Source organism: Desmodus rotundus, chromosome 7 (assembly GCF_022682495.2).
Source record: "Desmodus rotundus isolate HL8 chromosome 7, HLdesRot8A.1, whole genome shotgun sequence".
NCBI lineage: Eukaryota > Metazoa > Chordata > Mammalia > Chiroptera > Phyllostomidae > Desmodus > Desmodus rotundus.
The window spans coordinates 89561163-89586318 of NC_071393.1; the positions used below are offsets into that span (position 1 = coordinate 89561163).

The 25156-nt window shown below is 45.1% G+C and overlaps 1 protein-coding gene across 1 annotated transcript in view; it reads right to left on the reverse strand.

Annotated features, from left to right (window-relative positions):
- Positions 1-22752, reverse strand: part of MYO1E (myosin IE) — a 203109-nt gene extending 180357 nt beyond the window's left edge. The window contains exon 1 of the mRNA XM_024567788.4: positions 22380-22752. Within this exon, the coding sequence (XP_024423556.2) occupies positions 22380-22382 (3 nt within the window). The 5' untranslated portion in view covers positions 22383-22752. The remainder of the gene's footprint in view (positions 1-22379) is intronic.
- Positions 22753-25156: the final 2404 nt, after the last annotated feature.

A 25156-nucleotide genomic window follows, 5' to 3' on the forward strand; every position in this document is an offset into this window, starting at 1 on the left:
AAGACCATCTAGTAGAGACACAACAGAACTGCTGCGCAGGACGCAAGACCCACGTCACTTTCGGTTTCCAGCTCGAGACAGCAGTGGCTCTCAGCCATCCCGTAGTCCCCTGGGGAAGCACCCGGAACCCTTGTGAAAAAGAGAACCCTGAGCCCCAGTCCAAACCTGCTGAATCACCTGCCCAGGTGCAGAGGGACCCAGTCATGTCGTGGATGGAGGCCTCTGGTCCAGGGTACAACACCGGAGTGGGGAGGGGCAGGGGGATTCAGGTTGTAAGGCCTTCGCCAGCCTGCTGAAGCCCTGTCACACTGAAAGCCCCCAGGTGCTGTTCACGCAAGTGTTCCTCTTTTGTGAAGTCCCCTGGGAACCAGCCTCCTTTTCACAGAAGTCAGTGGAATTAAACAAATACCCTCTGCTATCCCTGCCAAAAAAACCCCCCCAAACTTCCTAAGTTCAACGGTTTGTTGCAGCATGGCAAAAGACGTCCTGGTCGGTGCGCATGTGGCGCTACCCCACACACGGCAGAGGCAGCCCTGCTCAGGTCCCCGGAGCAGTGGCTCCCAGCCGCGGCTGCTTTTAGGAACCACCCAGGAAGCTTTCAAGGTTACTTAGGTGGGTCTGCGTCCCACCGCAGGAGCTCTGATTTCAGCTGGTCTAGGATGGAGTCCAGGGATTGACATTATTTTAAAGCTTCTAAATTAGATTGAGACCACTGGCTAACGTCCAGAAACAACCCCTGCTCTCTAGAGTTCCACATCCTGACAAGACAGCGAACCCCGCTGGGGCTAACGCAAGGTAGACCGCGGTGTGCGAGGTGAGAGCATCTCAAACGAGGTGCCATGCACATGCGGAGGAGGGAGGCTTGTCCGAGGGGAGGGGGGTTTGGTTGAACCCAGATCTAAAATGTTATCTAAGACCTGGCCATAGAGGAAGGGCACCCAGGCAGAGGAGAGGGAAAATAGGATCATTTTCCTCCCATTTCTCATATGAATGTGTGTGTACATATGTGTGTGTATATGGGGGCAAAAAATGGAATTTATTTATAAAAAATTGTGTGTTTATTCTTACATGTTTAAACTTCAGTCACCTTCAGCATGCCCTCCATTTGATGTACTACACCTATGGAGACTTTATTCCACTGATCGAACTCATTGACTTTGATGCCTTTCAGTGCTTCTGCTGTTTTTTGTTTCACCTCTTCCACATTGACAAAATGTTTCCCTTTGGGGATGTTTTTCATCTGGGGAAAGGAAAAAAAGTTGCTTGGGGCGAGATTTGGTGAATAGGGAGGATAGGGCACGAGGATCACGCCGTTTTTGATCAAAAATTGCTGAACACTCCACACTGTGTGAGCAGGTGCGCTCATAAATCACCCATCATGAAATAGGCAAATGCCTTGACAGAGTCTTCAAAAAATTTTTCACTGAAAATGCAGCCTCTCACAACAACGCCAGCTGGTACACCAATTCAGATGGGATCCTAGAACACTCACCTCCTTGGAGAAGCCTGTACTACAAGAGGCCTGGCCCTCCAGAAGATAATTCCAGGATTTTTTTACTTCCCCCCCTCATACACATACACACACACACACACATTGAATATATATGCTTCCTTTTTATTTCTTTTTTTAAAAATCCTTGCCGAAGGATACATTCATTGATTTTAGGGAGAGAGGAAAAAAAGAGAGAGACATTGACATGAGAGAGAAACATCTATCGGTTGCCTCTCTACAAGACCCGACTGGGGACCTAACCCGCAACGCAGGTACGTGCCCTGGCTGGGAATCAAACCTGCAACCTTACAGTGCATGGGACAGAGCTCCAATGAACTGAGCTACACTGGCCAGGACTGCTTCCTTTTTAATTCTACTTGCAATTATAACTCTAAGTAACAGAAGATTTTGTCAAACTACAGATGAAATGGATATAATCATATGTTTATGCTGCTTCTAGAAAAGAAGGCTGTGCTTCCGCCAGCCTAGGTAAGGCAGGAATGGTCGTCTGTCCCCCACCCCCAGAATGCACCTCAAACAACCCACCATATACAAAAGGGTAAACTGAACTATTCAGGAAGTTCAAATGCAATAAGCCTACCTTAAATTACCCAGCTAATTAGAAGGAGGAAGATGAGAGATTTTGCCAAGAATTTTTCAAATAGGCAAACTACACGGCCCAGACTCGATAAATACACTACTAATTTATTTCACTCTGGTGTTCTTCTTTGTGGCTTGTTCCTCCCCAAAGCAGCAGATGAGAAAGTTTGAAGCTCGGCAGGTCAAGAAGAGATGTGTCTGTCTTCTTGAAACATGTCTAGCCTTTCTCAATTGATTCTAATTTGCATGTTATTTCCTTAACAGGCAATGTGTAACTCAAAGACAATCTTTTAAAGGACTGAAGATAAATGGTATGGTTTCCCTAACGTTTAGAGAGCCAGGACCTGAACAAGTGTGTTAGAAAACGCAAGTGTAATATGTGTATTGAGGATAGATGCCTCCAACTTTGGGGTGAGGCAGGAGGGCCAGGGCCAGGAGAGGCATCTAGTACAGAATTTCAGCAGTGACAGGGTTGTGGTACTTTACCTGTCTCAATGATTGGATTCAAAGTATTCTATAATGTTCTCATTAATACTCAACGCAGCACCCTAGAATGCAAAATGTAAACTATTCTTGCTTCCTTTTTTTAAAGAATGAAATTGAAGTACAGAGAATTAAGTCATTAGTTCTACTCAGTTCCCGGAAACAATCCCTCCCAATCACCAGGCAGGCTCCTGCCTCCCCCTCAGGGTGGAACAGATCCACCGAAGCTGCCTGAGGTGGCTCCTGACTCACCTTCACACCCTCCTGGAGCACAGCCTGAGTCACAGGGGCATTAACTTCCATTCACCATGACGGCACCTGGAGAAGTCGACAATGGGGAGTTCCAAGAACTGAGCAGCAGGAAAAGAAGAGAGATAAAGCTCAAAAGGACAAAGTCTGCAGCATCCATCATTCAACAAATCATAGATGACCAGAGGACACAGTACCTGCCCCCAGGGACCCCAGGCATTCCTGGGGCGAGGAGGTCCCTGTTCCACAGCTGAATGACCAGGAATGGGGAGGGCATACAGGAACGTGGAAAGGCCAAGGGAAAGGATGACAAATTCTGCAGAGTATAAAGGAACGTAAATCGTTTGACCTCAAGGGGCTTACATGCTCTCTGGGCAGTGTGACTTACACACAGACGGCAATGCAAGATCACATATACTCAAGTACCAAATAAATGACTCCAGGACAAGGGGCTACGGATTTAAAGAAGGAATGATTTCAGTGAGCTAAAGCAAAAGTTGCTAGAAAATGAGCCTTTATTTGGAACTCAAATGATTCTGATAAATGGCAAAAAAGGGAAGGGAAGTCCAGTCATGGAAAATGGTCTGCCCAAGGTGTGTATTCCTGCCAGACTGTAAAACATCAACATGAGAATCAGCTCACTCATTCATTCATTCAATCAACCAATATTTATTGAGAACCTATTGTATGTGGGCACTACACCAGGAGCTGGTAGTGAGGACACGGCATCCAGATTCAGGCTGCCCTCGTGAAGCTTCCACATTCCAGAAGGACTACTGGAAAATAACAACCAGACAGAGGCAGCCTGGGTTAGGTTTGAGACAGTACCACATTTGGGGTTTTAGTCTGTCCTCAGTAAAAGCTGACTTTCTGAGTAAGAGTGACAAGTCCAAAGCTGTATTAGCAGGAAGGTGATTCAGGCAATGCTGTTACTGTGAATTATAAGGGATGAGAGTGAAGATCACTTAAACTCTTGTGATGCTCTCAGTGGAAAACAATGCAGATTCAGGCTAGGATGACAGCTGTGGATAGGAAGGGAGAACGCTGTGGGGACACACTCATGGGGCTTGGGAGCCAACAGGAATTGGAGTCTGGAATGGGGGAGAATGACAGACAAGGACCAAGATGTCTCCAGCCTAGGTGTCTGAGCCTAGGCTCAGCCCCAGGACTATTGATACTCCCATCTGGACCTTTCTTCCCTCTCCACCCTGACAAAATCTGCTCTTGGCTACCAGTTCACAGTGAGGTGTTACTAACTGACAAGCAAGCAGTATTTTTTTCAAGAACAACGCAGTAGCTCAGTGGGATCGGTAATGGTACAAAGCTTGGCATCAACAGCAGCCATGGAAGATACGTTCTGGGTCAAGAAATTTCCAAGCATGCGGTAGACAACCACCATGCCTCTATATTAGGACCGCTGACTCCAGAATTGCCTGGGAGAAAATTTTCCCTCAATCCCACTCCTGAGTTTTGCCCTGTCAGTTTTGTTTGGGCAACATAATTAGAGGTGATTGATTAGTGGCTGCATCCCTGTCCTTGAAAGATGACATCCAGGAGGACAACCATCAGACTTCCTCTGGAAACATGTTGGAGTCACGTTACCTTGCTTGGACCACAGTATTCCTGTGCACTAGTGCCTTGCAATCAATCCCCCGGCGATCTTGTTAAAAGGCTGATTCAGAATCAGTAGGTCTTGGGTGGAGCCTGAGGTTCCGCACTTGCAGTAACATCCCAGGTGATGCCTGTGCTTCTAGCCTATGCACCCACAACTTGAAGATGCACGTTCCTAGGCATAGACAGCTCCTCTCCAAAGCAGACCTTAGATTCTGGTGATGCTGAATTTAAATCCCTCCTCTGCCGCTTTTCAGATGGGTGACTTTGAGTAGGTTACCTAACTCCTGTATATTTTCCTTGACTGCAAACCAAGAAAAATTACACCTGCCACCAAGGAGGCACAAATGCTTGGATGAGGCAGAGTGGGCCCTCAGTAATTGGTTAATTCCAACAGCAGATTCTGTTCTCTTCAGTGGGGTGGAAAACAGTTACATTCACAGAAGCATACCACTTCCGCCAACCCCCACGGCCCCGCAGCGCAGGCTAAGGTCTCCAGATGGAATTACTGAGAATGCAAAGCACAGAACACCCTCGGAAAGTGGAGAAGCCATTGAAACCTCTTTACCATCATGTAACCCTGCTTAATTACAAACACAACCAAAAATAGCATCATCCTGTATTTGTCTGAGTGATTCATAGCATTAAGATCTACTGCGTGACTTCCCAGCTCTGAAATTCCTAAACTCCAGTTGGCAGGAAGAGGAGGGCGGTATATGTAGATGTAGCTGAAGTCGGTGTGTTCAAGCTTCTGCCCCCTTCACATTTCCCCTTCCCAAAAGTCAGACCCTCCCTGCACTGAGGATCACTGTCCCAGTGCGTTGTAAAGCTATGTGATCTAAAACGTCATTGACACGGAACTTATAAAAATGCATTTACTGCATAACCCCGAAGAGTCTTATACTTGGAGTTCTTTGTCCTAGGTGAAGAAACAATTTCTCCATTCTGAAAAGCAAACCACAGCTCTATAAATGCATAGTTTTTGTCAGGCTAACTATCAACATTCCCTTGCATGCACTAACCTTTTAACCCCCAAAACTCAAGTATGTGAGCCGAGTGAACATAACTTGAGAAACACCAGGCTCCAAAATAACGTAGTTTGTTGTATACATAGTGTATATAATCTTTTTTTTTTAATCCTCTCCCTTTCACTTTCTCTACCCCACACCCAGAAAAACTCCTGTTTAGAGAAAGCCACACCTATCACTAAGGGCTAACCACCCTTTCAAAAAAACATTAAGAGCACACTTTAAGAGCTATTCAAAACCAAAAAGAAATGCCCAGACTGTGGAAAGAAGTTTTACTCTCAATGCAAATGAAGCTACTGGAATTTGTGAGTGGCAGAATCCGCAAAACAATTAAGCTATTAGCTCGTCTCCCGGAGGTCCTCCGGCCTTTGGAGAGCAAAACCAGATCTCACTTGGGCAGGTGAGTGGTTAGGCTGCTTAAGGAAAAACACGGGCCATCCGGAAATTTTACATTCTGAAGTTCCACATAGCTGAGCAAGGAAAACCTTCTTATTGATCTTTCCATCTTCTTATCTTCTTCTTATCTGGGGGGGGGCACAGTGGAAAAGAGCCCTAAAGTGGGGTCACAGGTCACACCTGATATGGAAGTGTTCCACGTGGCGCTGCAAACTTTTCACTGGAAAGGGTCCTGAGGAATTTTGTTTTCATGTTGCCTGGAGAGCTGCACCCCACCCCCCTTCAGGGGGTAAATTGGGACTCTCGGGGCGGCTTCGGGCAGTCACTTAGCCTCGCCAGGTCTCAGTGGCGGGAGGGTTAGAAGAGAAGGGAGTGAGTAGAAGCCACTGCAGCCCACCCAGCCTCCCTCTGCAGTGCCAGCCTTCTGCAGGAGCTGAGCTGAACTTACTGTTATCCTGGTCTATTAAAAGAAATCTCAAAAGGAAGCCCTCCTGGTTTTCTCTGAGGGGGCTATTTTTATCTTTGAAGAACATTTCCAGTTTACAATTAGTCAACTGCCTGCTTCAATCCACCCGCTCTCATCACTCACTCATTCACTGGAGGCTGCCTTGCAACAACCCAGTTGCATTGGAAGGTTTCCGGACTTCCCTGGGGGAGTTTGGTACAATTCAGCAAAATCCCACATGACAGACACTGCACTAAGTGATGGAAACACAAAAAAACGAGCATAACCAAGCGTCCTCTTTAGGAGTTTACCGCCAACTAAGACCAAATAATACATATGTAATGAATTAGTATCACTCAAAAACCTCCCATTGGCAGAAGGACCCAACTTACCTTGCCTGTCTCAACTCCTCCCTTCCTGGTCTACAAGTCACTCAAACTCCCTCACGGAAAATGTTCTAACTGAAGGTCACACATACCTTTCTGACCGCCCGCTGCATCCCACCTCAAGTTACCTGGACTTTGCCCCTCCCCCCTTGCCTCACCTTGGAGGCCACTCCTTTCACACTCTGGAGAGCTCAGACCACCCTCACCCCATCCACCAAGAGCTGAGCTTGGAAAACTTTCTCCAAAAAGCTCCCAAAGTGCAAATCTGCCCGTTTTGTTAGTTGATGAGTTCCAGTACAAATATTTCCCAAAGAAAGTTTGAATTTAACGGTATTTGGATTTCCTGTGAATTTTAACCCTGTCCTCCCAAACCACATACAATAAAAAAAAGCAGATCAAAAACTCCATTTCAATTCCTTCTTCCATCTATTATCTCTACCCATTTCTTAAACATCCATATCTGTGAAAATCACTGGCAACATAGATAGTAGATTCTGTTTTCGGGGAGAACTTTTTCACAGATTCTGAAAGAGTTGCGGTGGGGACAGGATGGGGTGTGGGGGGCTGGGGTCAACAGCACAGCCCGTTGATGAGCAAAGAAAGGCATGACGATGGGCAGGCCGGTTCACCTGCCTCTCATGACAGAGTGGCTTGGCTTTCAGCTGCCCTTTCAAACATCTTTATCCTTCTCTCTGTCCTCACCTCCATCGCTCCGCAGGGCAGGCTGAATGCAGTGAGGAGTGACACCTGCATCAGATGACCTCATTCCCACTAAAATCAAAGGCCCCGGTGACATTTGAATCACAGTGTGCTTTAACTGATCAACTAACTCCTCACCTGTTTCTTTCCACTAGCCGAGCCATGAAGAACAGCAGGTTATTGAAGTGGCTTTCCGAGTTTTTCTCTTGGTCGCGGGTTTTGCACTCGATTGTGTCCCTCAAGGTAGAGGACCTGGGGGGGGTTTTAAAGGAGGCATACTCGCACACAGCAGAAGGAAATGCAAGCATTGTTTCCTCTAGGATGCTCAAAATAGTTCTGCATACCTGGTATGGCAAGTCATAACAACAGGGCAGAGGGTGGGATATAAATGAACAGGAAAGCACTCTGCCTGAAAAGTAACTGGTCAGAAGGGAAGATGAAATGGGCATAAACAATCATTAAAATTGTCGCACATAAAGAGCCAGGGGTTTTAAGACAACTTCCAACTATGAGACTCAAGAAAGTGCAACTGGGTCTGGCCCAAAAGGAGAATTAGACTGTGGGAAAAGGGGAGCTTGGGGGAAGAAGTGATGGCGACCAATTTGGCTGACAATGGTCAGCCAAAGGTGAGAACACCCAGGCCTGTAAGGGACACAGCAGGTAGCTGAACCTGGCCAGATGATCCAGGTAGAGACAAAGCAAAAATGAGTGTTGAAACCATATTGAAGGGCTGAAATTCAAAGGCCTCAATGGGTAGTAGAATCTTGCAATTCACTACATCTCATATGTACAGCATATAAAATACACCTTTACCAACTGACACTGAATACAAGTGCTGAAAAAAATGAAGACTGATTCATAGCCCGGAAGAGGACAGTGCCTTATTGTCTCTCTAGAGTAGATACTGCTTGATGCACTGGCGCGCCAAACTCACTGGAGAGGTGCTAAGCAGGGGTCCATGGAGGAGGGGGAGAGGGCTCACCTTCTTTTGGCAGTCTCAATTATATGTCCTCACTCCTGAACAAGTGCAAACTATTTTTCCTGCCTTCTCCCACCCTCCTACTCATTCCTCCATCTTCTAGAAGGACAGAAGCCTTGTGGGAAAAGAACAGAATGTAGGTAGACAGACGGAGGCTTGCAGCAGGGGAGACAAAGAGCTGGAAGCAAGAGACTATCCCAACTCAATTTTTTTCTACACCCCAAGCCCTAGTCCAGAGCCCAGCAATTTCCTTTTTACTATGTGTCCTCAATAAGTAATACTAATTTTATAATTAGTAACAACGAATACTTACCAGGGAAATGAGATTTTAATTATTTACAAAGTCAAAACCTCATGCCCTTGATTTATATTTGAAGTCTGTATTAGACGTATTCCTCTCTGTGATCACAGGACAATATCAAAAACATAAATATAAGATGAATGCTGTGACTCTATTTTTATGCTTTATTATTGTTCTGAAAAATCAAGTTAGTTGTCAACAAATAATGCTTACCATTACCTCCTTATAACTTATATTGGTTGAGTGTCTCTGGGAATCTTATAAAAAATTATTTTAACTTACTACTTTCAACCTCTCTTCTAATGCTTTATTATGTTTGATTTTCAAACACTGACAATAAAAGCACGTTGAGACTTCTGGTCAAGACAGAGGCGTAGGTAGACACACTGTGCCTCCTCACACAACCAAAAGAAGGACAACTACAAATTTAAAAACAAAAAATAACCACAACCGTCAGAAAATCAAACTGTATGGAAGTCTGACAACTGAGGAGTTAAAGAAACATTCATCCAGACCAGTAGGAGGGGTGGAGATGGGCAGCCAGGGCAGAGAGGACTTGTGGCCAGGTGGCGGCTGGTGGACCGGGCAGTCCCACGTTTGTGTTCAGATAAACGGGGAGGAACAACTGGGGAGCGAGACAGACCACACAACCTAGGGTTCCAGCACAGGGAAATAAAACCTCAAAACCTCTGACTGTAAAAATCTGTGGGGGCTGTGGCAGTGAGAGAAGCTCCCAGCCTCACAGGAGAGTTCATTGGAGAGACCCATAGGATCCTAGAACGTACACAAACCCACCCACCTGGAAATCAGCACCAGAAGGGCCAGACTTGCTTGTGGGTAGCTGGGGAAGTGACTGAAAGCCAGGTGAGAGCCCATCAGGCGTCACTGTTCCCTCTCGCACTCCTCCCCAACATACAGCATCATAACACAGTGACCTGGGTTGCCCCGCGCAGGCGAATACCTAGGCTCCACCTAACAATGTAACAGGTGCACCAAAACAAAACAAAAAAAAATGGCTCAAATGAAAGAACAGATCAAGGCTCCAGAAAAAATACAACTAAGAGACGAAGAGAGAGCCAACCTATCAGATGCACAGTTCAAAACACTGGTAATCAGGATGCTCACAGCATTGGTTGAATTTGGTTGCAAATTAGATGAAAAAGTGAAGGCTATGCTAAGTGAAATAAAGGAAAATGTACAGGGAACCAACAGTGAAGGGAAGGAAACTGAAACTCAAATCAACGATTTGAAGCTGAAAGATTCAGAAATAAACATTCAACCAGAACAGAATGAAGAAAGGAGAATTCAAAAAAATGAGAAGAGGCTTAGGAACCTTTGGGACAACTTTAAACATTTCAACATTCGAATCATAAGGGTGCCAGAAAGAGAAGAGGAAGAGCAAGAAATGGAAAACTTATTTGAAAAAATAATGAAGGAGAACTTCCCTGATCTGGCAAAGAAAACAGACTTCCAGGAAGTCCAGGAAGCTCAGAGAACCCTAAAGAAGTTGGACCCAAGGAAGCACACACCAAGGTACATCATAACTAAATTACCCAAGACTAAAGATAAGGAGAGAATCTTAAAAGCAGCAAGAAAAAAGGAGATAGTTACCTAAAAAGGCATTCCATAAAACTGTCAGCTGATTTCTCAAAAGAGACCTTAGAGGCAAGAAGGGGCTGGAAAGAAGTATTCCAAGTCATGAAAGGCAAGGACCTACATCCAAGATTACTGTATCCAGCAAAGCTATCATTTAGAGTGGGAGGGCAGATAAAGTGCTTCCAAGATAAGGTCAAGTTAAAGGAGTTCATCATAACCAAGCCCTTATTACATAAAATGTTAAAGGGACTTATCTAAGAAAAAGAAGGTGATCAAAAATACCAACAGTAAAATGACAACAAACTCACAACTACTTACAACCGAACCTAAAAAAACAAAAACGAACTAAGCAAACAACTAGAACAGGGAACAGATTCACAGAAATGGAGATCACATGGAGGGTTATCAGCAGGGAGGTGGCAGTGAGGAGAATGGGGTGGAAAAGGTAAAGGGAATAAGAAGCATAAATGTTAGGTACAAAATAGACAGGGGCAGGTTAAGAATAGTATGGGAAATGAAGAAGGCCTTATATGTACAACCCAAGGACATGAACTAAGGGGGAGGGATGCTAGAGGGAAGGATGGTGCAGGGCAGAGGGGGAGAAAGAGAGAGAAAAAAAAGGGACAACTCTAATAGCATAATCAATAAAATGTATTTAAAATAATAAAAGCAGATTGAAGACCAAGATCTCTGGACTGTGTGTCAAGGGACTTGTATTCTATTGCCAACTTTTCTATGAACCTTCCAGGTGAGCTTAATTAGGCTACTAAATTCTTGGGACCCTTGAGAGTCACAAGAAGGCCATGGACCACAGCAGGGATTTACGAATCTTCTTCCCAGGAAAATACGCACACGTGAACACATATGCAAACTTCAGCTTAAAATTTCATAGAAACCCTAAAGTAGTCTCCAGAGTATTTCTCGTCTTGTCATTCTATGTTCAAGGTATCTGACCACTGAAAGAAACAAGTATTATGGGCACAGCCATCACCACGATACAGGTAGGTATAAGAAGGAATGAAGAGATTAAAAACCCCGAACCGGTTCTACCAATCATCCCTAAAGATAGTGCCTGAGCAGAGCTGGGACTGTAGTGGGGGCACAGCCACCCCTGTCCTGTAGCCCAAGACAACAGCTGTCAAGATATCACTGCCAGAAACCACTGTGAATGAGACTGGACCAAGCGTTAAGAAGTCCGCCTTATTAAGAAGTCTACATTATTCTGTGAAACAACGCCTTTACTGTTCAAAGTCAAAGGGAAGTTACTTGCTTTGATTCTCTGAGACACACCCTTTTTCCTGCCCAAAGAATAGTTAGTTCCAAGAGCTGAGTTTTGCTTTATTTCAAAGCCAATGTAATATGTACATAGGATGAAATGATATATCTAGGATTTGCTTCAAAATAAATCAGGGGAAGTTGAGAAGAGAGAAAAACAAAACTGGACAAATTAAGACAATGTAGAAGAAAAGGATAACTTCTGGAAATATACAACCTACCAAGACTGAATCATGAAGAAATATAAAATCTGAACAGACCAATTACTGGTAGGAGATTGAATCACTAATCAAAAACCTCCCAATAAAGAAAGGCCAGAACCAGATGGCTCCATAGGTAAATTCTACCAAATATTTAAAGAAGAATTAATGCCAATCCTTCTCAAACCGTTCCAAAAAATAGAAGAGGAGGAAACACTTCCAAACTCATTTTACAAGGCCAGCATTACCCTGATGCCAAAACCAGACAAGGACACTACAAGAAAATCACAGGTCAAAACCCCTCGACACTAGCAAACCAAATTCAATACTACATTGAAAGGACCAAGTGGGATTTATTCCAGGGATGCAAGGTTGGTTCGACGCTCACAAATCAGTCAATGGGATATGCCACATAACAGAACGGAGGAAACAAGATTGGCCATGAGTTTTCATTTGTCAAAGTTAGGGGATGAGTTTTCAACCCATGTGTCTAGTTTTAATTTTTTTTTTTTTTTTAAGTGAGGAGGAGTCACTCTAGCTGGTGTGGCTCTGTGGGTTGGGCATCTCTCCATGAACCGAAAGGTCACTGGTTTGATTTCCAATCAGGGCACATGCCTGGGTTGTGGGCCAGGTCCCTGGTTGGGGGCTCTTGGGAGAGAAAACAAATCGATGTTTCTCTACCTCTCTTTAAAAATGAATAAATAAAATCTTTTTTAAAAAAGAAGTGAGAAGTAGAAAGTCAAAGTGAAAGATCCATAGGTTAATGGAGTTTTCGGGACCTAAGCACAAGGCTAAATTAATCCAACTCAATTTACATCTTGTTGAGGAGCCCACGGATACCACAGTGTGTGGCTCCCAAAATATGGAATTGACACAGTGTTATTTTGGGAAGCGTCTTACAGTCCAAAAGGCATGACTTTCAACCAAGACAAAAAAAGTATTTTTGTGGGTGAGAGAAACATCTCCCTCCACACACACAGCTCCATGCTGGCTGAAAAGGCAGAGTTAGGCAACAAGCAGTCTTGCCCCCACCTGTTCCAACAGTATTATTCCACCCCGACGTCCAACAGGCCATCTAGCCCAGTCTTCTTTGGCCATGATTCACTGCTCTCTCAGTCTGGACTTAATTGTAAAATGCTTGTTATTTTCACAAAACTTCCATTAACAGATAGGAGTGATTTTTTTTCTTCTTGTTTGCTTCTGCTTTTACTTTTTCCCCAACAAAAATAGCAATTTAAAAATCATACTGAGTCTCCCTTCTGGGAAAAAACCCCTGCAGTTCCAATTCCTCATGCTTTGGGAAAATAGCAGTGGACGTATCAGGAGCCAGTGGGGCTCCGGTCACACACAGGGGTCAGAGGGTCAGCCAGGGAAAGCCGGTGCTGCCACTCAATCTAGTCCTGCATCAATGTATTTGCCCAATTGAGGCAAGCTGAAAGAGAAGGTTGGGGATGGAGGACTGTGCCTGAGGCCCCTGGCAGTCCTCTCTCATGTGATTTACTTTGGCCAATGGGACAACAGCAAGCACGATGCCAGCATAGGTTTAAAAGATGCTTATTCACTGGGACTTGCTTTCTCTTTTGCTGTGCTTGGGAACCCTGTAACCACTACTGTGTAAACAAGCCAGGACTAGCCTGTTGTGAAAAGAGATACATGGCCAAGTCATCTCTGCTGCCCCAAGTGAAATTGTGCCAACTATCAGACATGTGAGTGAGGTCATCTTTCACCCCCGGCCAAGCTACCAGCTGACCGCAGGGATCTGATGAGAAGCCAGTCCAGCCCAGAACTGTCCAGCCGATGCACAAACTCATAAGAAATAATAGATGTTTGTTGTTTAAGCCACCAAGTTTGGGATGGTTTGTTATACCAAAAGCTAACAGACACAATAGGGTAAGAACAGGTGACCAAGAGACACGAAGAGGTACTGAACCTCCTGGGGCGCAATCACTAATGACACTCAATGGGACTCAACCATTGGGTTGATTGTATTCAACCCTCAATAAAACAACACGACGTAGACCCAAAACTGAACGCACTCCCTAACGTTCGTCTCAAGACGACACTTGCTACAACTTTTGGAAGAACATTGCATGGGCTTGAGAAGTTTATAAACCACCTAAAATTTTATGAAGAACTGTATGTTTATGCGTTTTTTTTCTTCTTAATTAGAAAAAGACGTTGAAACTATGAAAATAACATAAATGTCTATGTTTATCAATCCAGAATTAATTATTTATCATAGCTGCTTTGGATTTTTTAATATGTAAAGCAAATAAAACATTACTGATAATATTAACATCAGGCCACCAACTGGTCCTTTCCCATTCCCCCCTCTACCTTCAGCAGCTTGATCGGGTACCCTTCTAGTCCATTGATTTCTATTTTGAAAAGAATAAACACATAAATATAAAATGTATGAATATATATTCCCAAACGATACGTACAATCTTGTTATATGTTTTTAAGTTTTCTTTTTTATAGTTTTTTAATTTAAATTTCTCTCAATTACAGTTTACACTCAATAAGACTTTGTATTAGTTTCAGGGGTACAGCACGGTGGTTAGACAGTCCTGTACCTTACAAAGTGTTCCCCCCGACATTTCCAGTACTCCCCTGGCACCACACACAGTTATTACACTATTGGTGACGATATTCCTGATGCTGTACTTGACATCCCCATGACTGTTTTGTAACTACCAATCTGTACTTAACCCGCTCATCGTTTTTACCCAGTTCCCCAGCCCCCTCCCCTAAGTTTTTTCCCAAATGGTTTTATATTATATGTATCTTTCTACAACTTGCTTCTCCATACTACCTTTGTGACATCTATTCATAGTGATATTCTATTATCATTGTCATGTCTTTATGCATTTCTTTACTAATGGACCTTTAGATTGGTCCTTTGTACTTGTTTTTGCTATTACAAACACTGCTAAGGAAAAGGTCAGTAGCTTCCAATATGTGCTCAGAGGACCCCAGGCCACCCACAAATATTAGGAATCTCCGACAATCTGATGGGAGAAAGACCAATTGCCATCACTTTGCACCCATATTTCTGCCTTGGCACATTACCAAGTCTCAGAGGAAGCTGCCTTTACACCCTAAAACAGCTTAATAGATACTACTACATTCAAATCCAAAATCTCCTATCACAAAAGTCTACATCTAACTGGGAACACACGAAAAACAACTTTATATTTTTGTCATTGAAAATGATCTTTAGAGCCACACAGTGATACTGCCCCAAACGTGGTGATCCGGGGTAAATCTTGGTTCTCTGCTTTACTGTTACCCGGTGATACTATGCAAAACTGCCATCTACATCAAATGCCAGCCATGCCAATTAAATTACTAAAAGACTAAAACAAGTAAAAAATAAATTTAAAAAGTAAATGACTAAGAGACTAAAGATACACTGTCTAGTTTTTTCCTTTGTTTTCTGTCATGTATACACGGACTAAAGGGCTGAGTTTCTTCTGGTTATTTCATTTCCGTTGTTTTCTTTCTTTTAAACCTAACTGAAATCAGAGAGCTTGCTAGCGTGACTTGTACTCAGGCTTGCTCCCCGTGTGATATCATCTGGGCCCAAAACTGTGATCTGCAAAGCCCCAGAACAAAGAAATTAAAACCCGGACAGTTACTTGTCCTAGTAGACAAAGTTCTTAGGTCTAAATTATCCTGACCTGGTATTATGGAGTAAAATTAGCTAAAATACATGATGCTTTAAAAAATCAACCTTGCCTTCCCTCAGGAGTGTGTGAAATGATGAAGTGTTAATACAGATACTGAGGCTCAGAAATTTCAAATTTAGAAAGAATCAAGTGCTTTCGAACAAGCATAAAGTTAGCAGGCATGATTCATGGGATACAGCTGTATGGCCCTGAGCAACTGTTCCTCGCCATGCTTTTTTTTTAACCTATAAAAATGGCAACAAAAACCATCGTTGGTGCAAAAATGAAATGAAATCGCCTGTATGAAAGCCTCCTGTTACCATTTCCCCACTAGACTATGAGCTCCTCATAAGCAGAGGCAATACTAAATTCACCTTGGATTTCCCGGCGGCTGCCACCACGTTTGGCAAGAATGCCTATGTATCAAGCATGTAGGCTAATAACCTCCTTGGCAACTTCTGTGTCTTCTCCACTTCAGGGGTCAAAGCTCTCGGTCTCCAATTATTTGCATTCTCTGACAAGATCACTCATACTTCCCAAGTTGGAGCCAGAGGCCCGAGCACCCACTGGTGTCACACATTCGCATGCCACAACCATAATCTAGGAGCGACACCACCAGTTCTCACCTTTGGGCCAGGACTTGGGAGTGTAGCGCACCCCACGCCTGCCTGTCCTGCCCCAGACTCTGTACCAAAGACAGACTTCGGGTCTGAGGAGCGGCAGGCTGCTGCGCAGCGCATTTCAGACCTGAGCGGCTCTGGCGGGTGCTGGAGGGCTCTTCCCCATGCACAGCACGGGACGACATGGGGAAGTCGTCCCAAACAGGAGTGGTCTCTGCAGTTCTGACCCAGATTGGGCAATCAGGCGACATGGGATTATTACACTGCCACCAAAATATGGTAGGTATGCTTACCAAGGAAAAGGATTTATAAAATAAGAGGGAAAATACAGAGCACAAATCGTGTGTTTGCCCCATAATTACAATACATAAAATGATGTGTGTTTTGGATAGACGAGAAGAAAGCCCAAAGACGTGGAAATAATACCATTAGGGTAGTATTGTGATGGGTGAATAATTCTAAATTTGCTTCTTTAATCTTTATAGTTAAGATAATGATGAATCAAAAGGAAGTCCCAACCTTCTATCTCCACACAGGCTTTTTTGGATGGTTCTATAAAGAAAATTACCTGGTCATGTCTAGATTCTAAGGAAATAGACTCTAATCCACCATCAATCAAGGTTTGGTGGGAAAGCCTGACTAGACTGTGATCGGAAAATCTGGATTCTGACACCAGCCCAGCAAAACCTAGCTCTGAGACTCTGGAAGTCATCCGACCCCTCTAGATCTCTGTGAAGTCAAGCAAAAGGATTTAGGGCAAAATTCTTAAGCTTTCTTCTGGGCTTCCTATATGTAGCATAGGATTATGAAGTTCTGCGAATGAATTTTTAAAGAACACATCAGAACTCAGAACGTGTAAGACAGTGTGGCCCCCTGCAGAGTAGTTCTTACACTTACTCCTGGAAGGAGCCGCCTCCTCTTTGGCCTCCACGGCCTGTTCTACGCGATACTGCACATCTTTAGTAGGGCCCATTTGTCCTCCGTTGAGGCAGAATGTAAGTGCTAGAACAGCTCAGAGGAACTGGGTGCTAATTCCGGTGAGTAAGATGGGTGATCGGGCTGAACACAAACATTTTAGGTCATAAAGGAAGTAAAAAAAAAAAGATTTTTAAAAAATGACCATTCGAAAGTCCTTTGAACAATGTCAATGACGTTGCTCCCATGGTGGCAACTGCAAAGGCAGGGCTGGCAGACGTACCACGTAAGCTCCGCAGCTGACCAAGGCCAATGTCGCTATTTTAGGGAATACTCTCAGAGTTCCATTTCTCTCAAGTGCGGCTGTCATAAAGATACGTAAAAAACCAAAATACTTTGCTAGGATGCCCAAAAACCTTTCATCTCTGCCAAAATAAACTCTGAGGTTGAAATTCAAAACATAATTTGTTTACCATTATTACAGAATGTGCTTATAAGGCTGAGATTTTTTTTTTGAGATGTAAAAGGTATTTTTAATACCTTTGGCATTTAACCTTTAACCCCTTATTTGCTCTATAAATATTTAGTCTCAGCAAGGTGTAAAAAAAAAGTTAAAAACTCACCACAGAGAGACTCATTTTAATCACATATTAATAAGAACATAAGTCGCCGCATCTTTGTCAAAACAAAATAGTAGATGACTCAGACTTGGAAAACCACGACGGTGCGTACTTCCTGTATATCCCATTATGAAGCTCGTGATACCTTGCACTTGTATAGAGGTTTCGAAACATTTCTACTTTTTGAAGCTGATGAAAAAAGCCTTCATAAGTTCCTACTAAGTAATAAGACTCAATCCTCTCCTCATCAGGAAATGCAAAGTACTACATGTTTCATGTAGTCTCACGTGAGTTCATGACATTAAATACAGGAGCAAAAAGTCATATTCCAAGTCATATTTACCAAACTGTTCATTATCTAGCCCCAAGAGTAACCCCTGAAATAGACCTTGAATTCATGAGATTCAGCTGGGAAAGGACCAAGAAAAGAGGTGCCTTCTACAGTATTGGTGAGCAGGGGGTATTTTCACTGGAGGAGGGAGTTGATGGGTTAAGATAGAGAAGTTCAACTTATAGCCACCACTCACAAAACTATCTCACTGGTGTTTAGGTAGCTCCAAATAGTAGCAGCTGGATACTAACTTCCCCTGTTTAATAGCCCAGAGATTCCATGGGCCTTGGCACTAATTGGCTCTCTTAAGGGAAACCCAGTGGGAAGGCGTTGATTTATCAATAAAAATCTAACGGCATCGCTGGATACGGGGGGTAACGTTTAGACATTCCTGCTGGTGAGAGAAAAGAAGGAAGTGCAGTGGCTGGCAGGCCACCACGTGGAGCTTTACAATGGAATGGCTGCAACAGCTCACCTGTAGGTGTTTGTTCAGCCTCTCCGTGGTGATCGGAAGAACACTTTTAAAAATTGGCCGGTCTGGTATAAAAACCTGGATTTTCAGCTTCTCTTTAAAAAAAAGACAACTTGGTAATAAGGTCGATGTAACCATGGCCATGGGTCAAGTAATGGTGCCTCTTTAGATGGGGCATACGTTCCATATTTACTCTCCAGAGGCCAACCTCACTCCAACAAAACCTATCCTGACCTCCCTAGACACGTGAGTTTGCAACCACTGATAGAGCTGAAATCCCAGGCAAAACAGTGGAGGAGATGGTTTTCAGCGTCTGCAAATGTCTGCTTGCTCCACTTTCCCACCATTCTCCATCCACTTACCCGCTGGGCTTCCGTCCCTGCCCTGGGCTGGCCAAACAGTTCCCACTAGGCCGGCCTACCCACAGGCCAGCCCCTAGAAAATGTCACGGACTCCCGATCCTTCCCTCACCCCTCTGCCTCCATCAAAACTTTTCTGTACTTTATCCTGTTCCTTTCTGGTTTTGTTTTGTCTTATTGTGTTGTTTTGGCCAGGAAACTACTTAGCAGTCTGATAAAATAATCAGTGGGAGTGGACTAGGTTACCTTCCCAGAAAACATATTTGAAATGGATTCCAGACTTTCTAAATACATGTCATGCCTTCAAGACCCAAAGGAACTTATCTACCTTGTAGCTAGCCATCCATCAGATTTCTAAGTCCGTAAGTCTACTCCTGTGTATTTTTATGTGTAATATCTCCAGCTTACCCACAAGAAATATGCAAATAAGGACAAGGGAACATATGCTGAATATATTCTAAGGGGATGGCCAATTCATGTTTACTTAAATATTTCAGTCTATCTAAGTCGCAGAAGACCTATGAATCATAATTTCTGAGTCCAAAGTACACAGCAGAGTTCTAACTTGGGTTCCGGTCCATCAGCAGTACAAACTGATCATAGTCACAAAAGGAGAGCTTCCTGTGTGGACGATGAGAAAACCAGAGTCTGTGAAGGAAACCTGAAAAATTTAAACCTTGACTTTAATTACTGTCAATTAATTATATGACAAAACAGATTGTCATATCCTCCTAACTAACATATACAAAATTATAAAGACATCAGAGATTTTTTTCAGTTCTTCAAGTCTCCAAAAAATGTCTATTGCCTGCTAGTGTTCTTCGTTCTCCAAAGATGGAGAAAAGTGTCCCAAAGTGAGTTTTCAGAAGATATCAGGTAAATATAAACTGTATATTGTACTCGTAAGTCAGAAAATGGAAATCTTCCTTATGAGTCACAACTGAATCACAACTGAATGAGTCTTGGCTGGGCCTTGGGTACCTGTGGAGAGCCTTCCTAATGGAGAGCTGCCAGACTTCCTAAGAGACCATGAACACAGAGGGGGGTAAGGGGGTTCAATCTGCACAATACAGGTGCTTTCCCTACAGCCCAGCCAAGCGTCTGATGAATTCTATTCTCCCGGATAACCCTCAGCCACACCCACAGAAAGCAATGCCTCTTCTCTTCTGCTTCTAAGCAGCTGAGGGAGGCAGCTGGGCAGATCCAGACAGATGTGAGGCCTCATTTGGCTTAAAGGGGTCTTATACAAACAGAAAACATCATAATTGAGGTTTCTCCCTATTTAAAAGGCAAATGCTCGCCTTGACCAGAGTGGCTCAGGTGGATGGGGCATGGTCCTACAAAGCAAAAGGTCATGAGTTCGATTCCCCGTCAGGGCACATGCCTGGGTTGCAGGTTCAGTCCCAGTTGGGGGTGGGTAACAGAGGCAACCAATTGATATTTCTCCCCCTCTCTTTCTCCCTCCCTTCCCCTTTCTCTAAAAATAAAGAAATATTTTTTAATAAAAAGACTAACGCTCTGTTGTAAGGCAACTTCACCTATCCAATAAACATATTTAATTTTTCAAGCCAGTGAAGAAATTATTTGTTAATTTTTGCCCAATTACTCTAGATCCAGCAGATCAAGAGATGGCACGTCTCCTATTTCAGGACAGCCAGCTGTTTCAACTTCTCTGTCCCGGAACCCGGGCCTCAGGGGCCTCAGCAACCACGTCTGATGCACTGATAGTGTCCAGGCAGTCCACAGCGCAGCCACACGTGCTGATGGCGGGGAAGCCATCAACAGGTAAGTCACACTCTGTCCTCCCACACATATGCTACCCACCTCTGGAGACCACTGTCTTCCTTCCCGTTCTCCTCTGCATCCATTGGACCAATCACCTACTGCAACAGCAATGGGGTCGAATGGAGCACCGAGTTTCCCAAGTCACCAAAAAAGTATCCTAGACTAGTTTTTAGTCTGCCCAGCATGAAAAATAAGTTAACTAAGGGAAAGTTAATTTTCTCAAGGTACCCACTTGCTCAAGTATTTAAATTCAGAAAGATTCTTCAAGCTCTTGACCAAAACGCATTGATTTAGAAATACGGAACCATGGAAAATAATTATAGCAATCCTAAAATACTAGGACTATCACATTGCTTAAGTTCAAGTGGCCAATTAGGCAGTGGCCCAATTAGGTAGCTCCACCCAGACGACACACTCAGTGTACGTAAATGGTTCTTTATAGGGGTTCCAAAATTAATTTAGGGCAGACTGATTATTAAAACCTAAAACTGAAAGAGGAAATTTATTTAGAGATGAAGTGTCCTCTTAGGTGGGGGCAGAAGTGATGTAATTCCTTTGAACAAACTCAGCACTAGGTCAAGTGCTGCTTTTGAGTTTTGTATGCAGGGTCCGATGGGCCTTAGCTACGTGTCCCTCAGGCTGGTCACGCGGGATCGATTTTTGCATGAGTGCTCTTCTGATTATCATTTTTACTTAGCTCCACTTTCACAGTCATTAAAAAACCAAGCAAGCTAGAAGAGGACCAGTTAGTTAGTTCATCCACCTAAGCAGGATTGTTTGAAAAGAACCAAGCGTGGAAAGGATGAAGCTTTGCAATAGAACTTTATCTTTTTCCTTTTGATGGACTGCCAGTCGCTTCCAAATACAGTCCTCGCTTTTGTGCTTCGTAAAGCACACTACACCAAAGCCCGAGGGACGCCGTAAGGTTGTTGGGGGCGGGGGGGGGGGGCTGGGAGGGGAGTTGGGGCAAAGAAGTAGAAGTCAAAAAACGAGTCCGAGAATAAGCCAGCCACTTCCAGGTATTCCCAAAGTGCCAACGGAAAAGGAACAAAAACCTCGACTTCCTCCCGTGCGAACCGTTCACGGTACACCCGAAAAGGGCCAGTCACCTCGCACTGGGGAAGGGGTGGGAGTGGGGGTGGGGTGTTTACTTCGCCTCTTGGGCGCAAAGACCCTCCCGGCCGGCTCGGCTCCTGGTCCAGGCCAGCGTCGCTCCGGACTGCCCTCGGCCGCTTTCACTCTCGGGCGCCTGCCCTCCGCCAGGTGCTCGCCCTACCTGGCGTCCGCGCCGGCCTTTGTGCTGCCCGCGCGGTCCCAGCCAGCCAGCCGAGAGCCACGGGGCAGTTGTGGGCGCGAGCCCGGCGGCGGCGGGGCAGAGTGGGAGAGGCAGGCAGTCCGCTCCGGTGCCCGCGGGCGGGAGGGGCGTGCGGGGACGGAGGGGGCGCCGCCGGCCGGCTCCCGCGCCAACGAGCCGGCGATCTGCGCCCCGGCCGGTGGGACCAGAGGGGCACAGGCGGCTGCCTCATCTTGCCAGCAGAAAGGGACTCGCTCGGAGGGCCGTGCCCCTGCGCACACATAACCCCACACTCTGGCTTCCGACAGCTGGCAGCCATCGCAACCCGGCCACAAAAAGTTTCGCGACGCCGAAAGCGACTTGAAGGAAAGTTTTCCTTGGCCCCTTGCTCCCTCTCCCCCAGCCCCTAGTTAAGGGAAGCAGCAGGAAATAAGAGATCGCGACGTGCCCACTCCGGCGTCCACCTTCTTCACCCCTGGCCTGGGCAGCGCGCCCAAGGTGGGTGCCCAGCGCCGAGGCTTCCTGCCCCAGCCCAGGGTCCGGCGTCCTGGGACGCCGCGCGGCCAACTCACCATGGTGACTCGCGGCGCGGTCGCGCCTCTGCCGGGGAGCTGGGGCTGCTGGAACGCAGTCGCCTGGGCTAACTTCAAAAGTTGGTTCCCTTCGCCAAAAACAGGCTCTCGACACCCAAGCACTCACAGGAGCCAATGGGAACCCTGAGGGGACTCCATCCAGGCGGGATCGGCGGCGCTAGGTGAGGGCGACACGGAGGCTACTTAGCAGCGGGAGCGCGTGCTGCCGGGGGCCGGGGTCCACCGGGACCAGGAGCTCCCCGCCCGCCTAGGTGAGTCCGATGCTCTCAGCGCGTCTGCCCAGCTGCCCTCCCTCGCTCCTCTTTCTTCGGCCACTTACTCCGTTCTCCTCTGGCTGAGCCTCGGCTCGGGCAGGGCAATCTGTCCATAAATGGAGAATTCAGTTCGGGCCTGACCAATCAGGGGTTGTTTTCAGAGCGTCACTCCTCAGGGAAACCGCAGTAGCCAACAAGCTTGTAGCTGTTGGAGTTTCCAAAGACCTCTGGGTCCTGTAGTCCTCTCCGCCGGGCTCCGAGCGGCGCCGCTGACCCCAGCTCGCTCCCGGGTGTCAGACCCGAACTGTCAGGAAGAAAACTGGGAAAGAGAGGCAAACCTCCCACTTTTTATTTTTTCTTTTTAACTCGAAAGTTAGAGTAGGTGTAGCTTCCAAGCTGAAGTGGTATGATTTTCCCATAACTTCTTTTAGAAGGAAATATTTTATCATCATAAAAGATCAGAGCTGTGGCAGCAGCCCAAAGGAAATCCTTTTTCTTTCCGACGTCTGGATTGTGAGGAAAGTCAAAAATACCATTTCCCCCACGCCTCCTTTTACCTGAATTTCCTTGAAAAACAAAGGAAGGTTTTTGCGAGGGTTGGGGGACGTTTGATGAAGGAGCACGTGCAGTGAGCAGAGGGACAGTGGAGACACGGATGGGGGGAATGCCCCGTCAGACCTCAGTCAACCCGCATCTGCTGAGAGCAGTTAGCAGGACAGTCAGAACGGTAAAGGTACGTTATTCCAGAGAGAGGAGCTTCAAGAAATCAGGTGGCCACTGGGGAGAAGCTTGGGTCGGGAGAAAGCAGAATCCTGAAATAAAGATAAAGAGTCTGATTTTACTGTTGGCAGGGTTCCGGAAGTAACCTTGGTGAGTCACTACAGGATTGTGCTCCTGGGGTCTGTGATAAGCTTTGAAAACTCCAGGGCATGGAAACACTGTGAAGCGTAATGATTTACTGTTTTACTTTAGCAAATGTGGTGGTAGCAATTCACTTGAATATAGGATCCTAAAGTTGGAATGGATGTTTAAAATCATCTTGTCGCCCTGGCGGGTGTGGCTCAGTTGGTTGGAGCATCATCTGGCAGGTCATGGGTTCAATTGTGGTCAGGGCACGTGCCCAGGTTGCAGACTTGATACCAAGTCAAGGCTCCTATGGGAAGGCAACCAACTGATGGTTCTCTGTCTCCGTCTCTCTCCCCCTTTCTCTCTAAAAGCAATGAAAACATCATCTAGAATGGGTAAGCAAATATCCACACACTGGAATATTATTCAGCCATTAAAGAAGAGGGAACTACCGACACAACTGACACATGCTACAATGTGGACGAACCTTGAAAACATTAAGTGAAAGAAGCTAAGACTACATATTCCACGATTGCACTGATAGGAAAGTAGAGAATGGAGAAAATCTGTATAGAGACAGAGTGAATTAGCGATTACCGGGGGCTGGGAGGAGGGGAGTAACTGTAACTGCTGCTGGGTATGCGCTTTCAATTTGGGACAGCGAACGGCGGTGGTGATGCTTGCACAACTTCGTAAATATAAAAGACAAGTCTTAGGGTATGTGAATTATGTCTGTATTTTAAGAGTTGAAAGAAAATCATGTTGACTACATTCCTGTAGTAATCTTCCACACAGTTAGGCAATAGACAGAATTGAATGCCTGCTATATAGGCCAGCATGGCAACTGTGAGCACATTGGCCTCTGCCTCCACTGAGCTTGATTTTAGAATGAGAGAGAGAGAAGATAAATTTTAAAACAATAAATAATTATAGGAAAAATACAAAAACGATGAGAAGTTACAGTAGTTGTGTGTGAGCAGCTGCCATATTTGGAGCTATACTTTAGGTTACAAAAGTCATCTGGTAGTGGTCTGCAGTACAGACTGTAAGGAAAACGGCAAGATAGCTGATGAGCACTCACTATGTACTAAGCATTGCTAGGTACATACAGATGTGATTTGCCAAATCCTCAGGTAAATCTGATTCCGTGTCCCGGGGGCACACTAGCTTCAGAATACGATCGGGCGTTTTAGGAAGTGATGATCAGAGTTGCCAAGAGGGGAATTTGCGTTTACCAGCACAAGAAACACTACGTACATAGGTTGAAAATAACACGTTGCCTAAGCCACCATCCAGCGCAGGGTCACCCCGGTCGGAAGTTGGACAGACGTGGGCTGCAAGTGATACAGGCCAAGACGTAGTTGATTCCCTTAAGGTAACCCAGGGATACAGTGAGACACTGAAAGTCACTTAGTAATCCATCAACAACCTATTAATCTTGGATTTACCTAAAACTACCTTGACACCATTTAGCAGTTGCGATTTCAAAATACGCTTACTGCTATTTGCCCTAGTAATCTCTTTCCAGTTTCAAGAGGTGTTACCAACTCTAGCAAGTAGGACTTTGACGAAGATCTATGCTTGCATTTGTTTTCCATTATTTCATAATAAAATTCCTTTCCAGACTGACATATAAATATATATTAATTTTTGTGT